The 4,658-nt window shown below is 39.0% G+C and overlaps 1 protein-coding gene across 1 annotated transcript; it reads right to left on the reverse strand.

Annotated features, from left to right (window-relative positions):
* Positions 1 to 2,929: 2,929 nt before the first annotated feature.
* Positions 2,930 to 4,015, reverse strand: ZFP42 (ZFP42 zinc finger protein). Its single transcript, XM_037128905.2, has one exon. It carries the CDS (start codon positions 4,013 to 4,015, stop codon positions 2,930 to 2,932), a length of 1,086 nt encoding a protein of 361 aa, XP_036984800.2.
* Between the last annotated feature and the right edge of the window lie 643 nt (positions 4,016 to 4,658).

Genomic DNA, 4,658 nt, shown 5'->3' on the forward strand with positions numbered 1-4,658 from the left:
TTCACAGACCAGCAGAGACTGAAAGCAAAGGGAAACAGAGCCCAAATCTCAATGGGAAGAGTAGCAAAGACTTTGTAGCCATCTTTAATCTGCCCCAAGTGTAATACCTGTTAGGGACACATACTTGGTAAAAAAAAAAAAGATTTCTACTTACCCAACCCATATAGGCAAATGCCACATCCTCAGCAATTTACAAATGTATTGGTTGCCTTCGATAAGAATTGGGTGTCACTAAATATACTGTGTATAACTTTAGTGTTGTATATACTTAATGGTCACAAAAACTGAAATTCTCTAGTTTTATTATTCTTTGATTTGTACATGTGTATTTTATCACCAACATTTTGAATTACAGGAAGCATGTACTATGCTTTTTATGACACATACTGAGATCTTAGGAGTATTAAAAATAGTTTATTAATGCTCAGGGAATCATTCCCGCTTACTTAATACTTTTGATTTACTAAAGTCACAAAAGTTATGTTGGGTTTTTTTTTATAGATACAACTTTAACCACATGGTAAAGGGTGACTTTGTACAGGTGTTTTTGTATGTCTGATCCACTGACATCTAAGAAATTCAACCCTGAGGTCAGAGAGAAGCAGCAGAATTCCTAATAAAAACCACATGTTAACCATTAATGTTCATTTACCAAATTCTACTTAAACTCTTGTACTCTCAAAGCTAATTTCATCCAATTGCCTTTTAATTATAGTCTTTTGCTCAGAGTTGCAAATATAATGGCTTTTTAATGTAACTTGCACTGTTCTGTGTCCAATGTAGGATGTAATCATGCAATTTATTCAGTCAGAGCTAGTGCATTTGGTAATTAAAACAAGCACACATGAATTTCCACACATGCATATTTGGTAGGAAAGAAATATATGACAAATGTGCTTTGGATAGAATTCCTTTGGGCTAAAATAGGAGAGAAATCTTATGTCTACCGATATATGTTATTACAATGTATGTTATAGGGTAAAATGCAAAAACCAAATATGACTTTGGGAGGCCTGTGCGCCTATTGCAGAATAAGATAAAAGAAACTAATGTAAGAATGTCAGTGGTTTCGCACATTTTTGAGACTCATCCATCTTGGTGGATATACTTCTCAATGCAGGTTAGTTAGTTCTCCATTTTCCAAGGTGAGCAGACCCTCAGTCTTCTGCCTCTCTTCCAGGAAGATAGAAATGACCCCCCCCAAAAAAGGCAGTGAGATTTAAGATAATTTTCACTAATAGAAATAAACAAGTATAAGGTGATTCTAATTAGGGATTCAATTTATAATCACAAAAATAAGGTAATCCCTGTATTAGAGCTTTAGTTGTTTTTTTTATCGGCTATTTCTGGACAATCAACTTTTCCCCCTTTTCACATGAGTTAACCAGTTTCTCTAAATTTCCTTCCACAGTGTATAAATATACTGGATTCTAATCCATCCATCAAAATCAACTTTCCTCTGGCTGTACTGCTCTTTTCTTGCCTTACAGCCAAGCTTCCTGTAAGGATATTTGCACATTTTCTATTAAATAGAGGTACCACAATTTATGCAATTTGTTCCCTTTTAATGGACATTTACATTATGAATTTATTACTAATAAAAATGTTTCAGTTGACATCCTTAAACAAGTCTCTTTGTACACAAGTGCAAATATTTTTATAGAATTAAATTCTACAGATGAAATTAGTCTGCAAGAATGAAGTTAAAGGTTGAACTGTGCACCCCCCAGAATTCCTGTTGAAACCCTAATTCTCAGTACCTCCAAATATGACCCTATTTGGAGCTAGGATCTCTACTGAGGTGATCACGTTAAAATAGGGCCATTAGGGTGAGCTCTAATCCATGATTGGCTTCCCTGCAAAAGCAAACCTGCATGTGAGCAGGCACAGCACAGATGAAAGATGATGTGAAGACACAAGGAGAGCTGTGCAAACACAGGGACGGTCACCTACAAACCCAGAAGAGAAGCAGGAACAGATCCTTCTGAGGTCTCAGCAGGAACCAGTCCTGCCAACACCTTGATTTTGAACTTCTAGCCTCCAGAACTGAGACAGTACATTTCTGTTGGTTAAGCCACCTACCTGGGGGCAGTGTTACAGCACCCCTTGAACACCGACGCAGCATGCGTGCAAAATACCCTCCCACACGTCTGTGGCAGAGCACACCTTAACCCACCGAATAGCTGCACAACTCCTGCTTCACATCTCACTAGTACTGAACCATCCATCTTTGCACTTTTTGCCACTTTCAAAGACAAATAAGTGGTATTTCTCTTCAGTGCACACTCTGAGTTTTCATACCAGGCATAGACAATTTGGGGGTTTTATTTCCTTTTTATTTGAAAAGATCTGAAATGATTCCAATGGATTGACACTCTCAAATAACCACTCAGATCCAGGTATGTTATTTCAATAGTATGACATATAATTAAAAAAAAGAAAATGATTACAAATTATATTTAACTTTTACTGAAGCTTAACTACTCATGCACTTATTGACAATCTATTGTGAACTTTTCATTCTATAGGATTATCATATGCAGCGTGAAGTATATTCCTAAAAGGCAAAAGTGAAACAATTAGAAATGACAAACTTGAAAAATCAGTTAATTTCATTTTTATAATATGTGAAATAAGCCCCTTATCCAATAATCTAATTCACCATATATTAAGAATCATGCTTTAGAAGAAAGTTCATTATCAATCTTCTTGTTGGAAGCACATTATTCTGCACACAGTTGTTTTTTTTTTTTAAACAGTGCTCTTAAAATGCTATCTCAAAGTATAGGAAAACTTAGTTACGTTAAAAAATATATACACCTTACAGAGTTGCAACATTGATTCTAAAAATCTCTCCTGAAAACAATAATCAACAAGGCATATTTTCCCCTAATCACTCTTTGGTTAAAATGCTTATCCTGTTTAAAGATTACTTTCTATCTTCTTCCTCATCACTCATTTTTGGCTTGCTGTGAGTTAAGAGGTGACTTTTCAGGTTACTTGACTGCGCAAAGCACTTCTGACAGCCTTCGAAGGCGCACACGAAACTCTTCTCTCCAGTGTGGACGCGCACGTGTGTGCGCAAATTGTAGGCCAGGGAAAAGCGTTTCCCGCACCCTTTAAAAGTGCACTGGAAAGGCCTCTCTCCCGTGTGCACCATGAAATGTCTCTTTAGTTTTGACTTCTCGGCAAACGCTTTCCCGCATTCTGCACACACGTGGTTTCGGGGACCGTGGACCAGGAGGACATGCTTTCTCAGGGCATCTCTGGTCTTCAGCGGCTTCGCGCATTCACGATAAGGACAAACGATTTTTTCTGGAGCATTTTCCTCAATTTCTCTTGCATTAGTTCTAGCAAATTCCACAAGCTGTTGAAGATCTCTGTTAGTTTCACACACGTTGTTAGCACTGGGTGTTGCTTCAGGAGGAGGCTTCTTGCCTGTCATGGGCTCAGCATATTCAACAGATGATTTCTCTCCAACAATCTGTTGAGAAAATTCTTGTTTTGCTCCTTGTGTCGTGCATGGCAAGGAACACTCAGGAACTGAGCTTGTCGTAGGAACCTGTTCAGAAAGTGCTTGCTCTGATCCCCTTTTCCGGTACTTGAAGGACTTAAGAATTATGTCCTCTTCCTTGATGCGTTCAGTAAACTCACCTCTTATAACACACTCTATGTAACAATCAGAGGAGGGTTCTTCAGCAGCCTGAGAGCTGGTCTTGGGGTCCCCATCTTCATTCCGAGAGGCCTGCATGGCATTGGGAGGTGCCTGCTGGGCTGGACTTGGCTCCTCCCCACTGAGGGCTAGGCTTCTTGGTCCATCTGTATTTGGTCCATCTGTGTTCAGCTGATGCTCCATATCGTCCTGCTGCTTCCTCCTTGAAGGTCTGTACCAGGATATAATAACCACTTCCAGGTAGTAGTGATCTGGGTAAATCTTCAGCAAGCACCTGCTTTGAGACAGTAACCCTGAGGTAAAATATACCCCAACATTAGAGCCATTGTCAGACACAGTCATTATTTTCTTCTTTCATGTGCCCTGGACATAGACTAAATCCACAACCTTGACAAATCGGGACAACATTCTAACCAACTGAGCTACTGAGCCAGGCCACTTACATGTTCTTGGACAAACTCCATGAGAGAGTAAGAGAATGAGCTCTGATAAAGGCATGGGTCATAGCCAGATCTTACCTGGGCACCCCCATATTGATCACCCAACATTTACTGTTTATGGGGTACTCACTATATGCTAGCTGTGCTCTATCTAGGCTGCTCATGGGTTGAGCCATATCAGTAAGTAAACACACAAACATACTCATGGAGTATACATTCTCATAGGCATACAAAATAAGTATTCATGTCATCTGGTATAAGGTAAAGTGCTATGGCATAAGCAAAGGAGCTGGTAGAAAAGCAGGAGTCCACAATTTTTGAATAGGTATTCAAAGAAGTGGCAGTTGACAAAAAACTTGAAGGAGGTAAGGGAACAAGATATGTCTATTTTCTTATATAACACTGTTGCAAAATTCAAACTGAATGATACTTATCAAGTGTTTGGCACAGTTCATGGCACAGAGCAAATGCTGAACGTTTACTTGTCCCAGTGTTATTTTCTTAGCTTTGTATCTGTTCTGCAAGTGTGAGTGGGATCCTGCTAT

This window comes from Artibeus jamaicensis, unplaced genomic scaffold, assembly GCF_021234435.1.
Source record: "Artibeus jamaicensis isolate MK-2021 breed Jamaican fruit bat unplaced genomic scaffold, CSHL_Jam_final scaffold_833, whole genome shotgun sequence".
Lineage (NCBI taxonomy): Eukaryota > Metazoa > Chordata > Mammalia > Chiroptera > Phyllostomidae > Artibeus > Artibeus jamaicensis.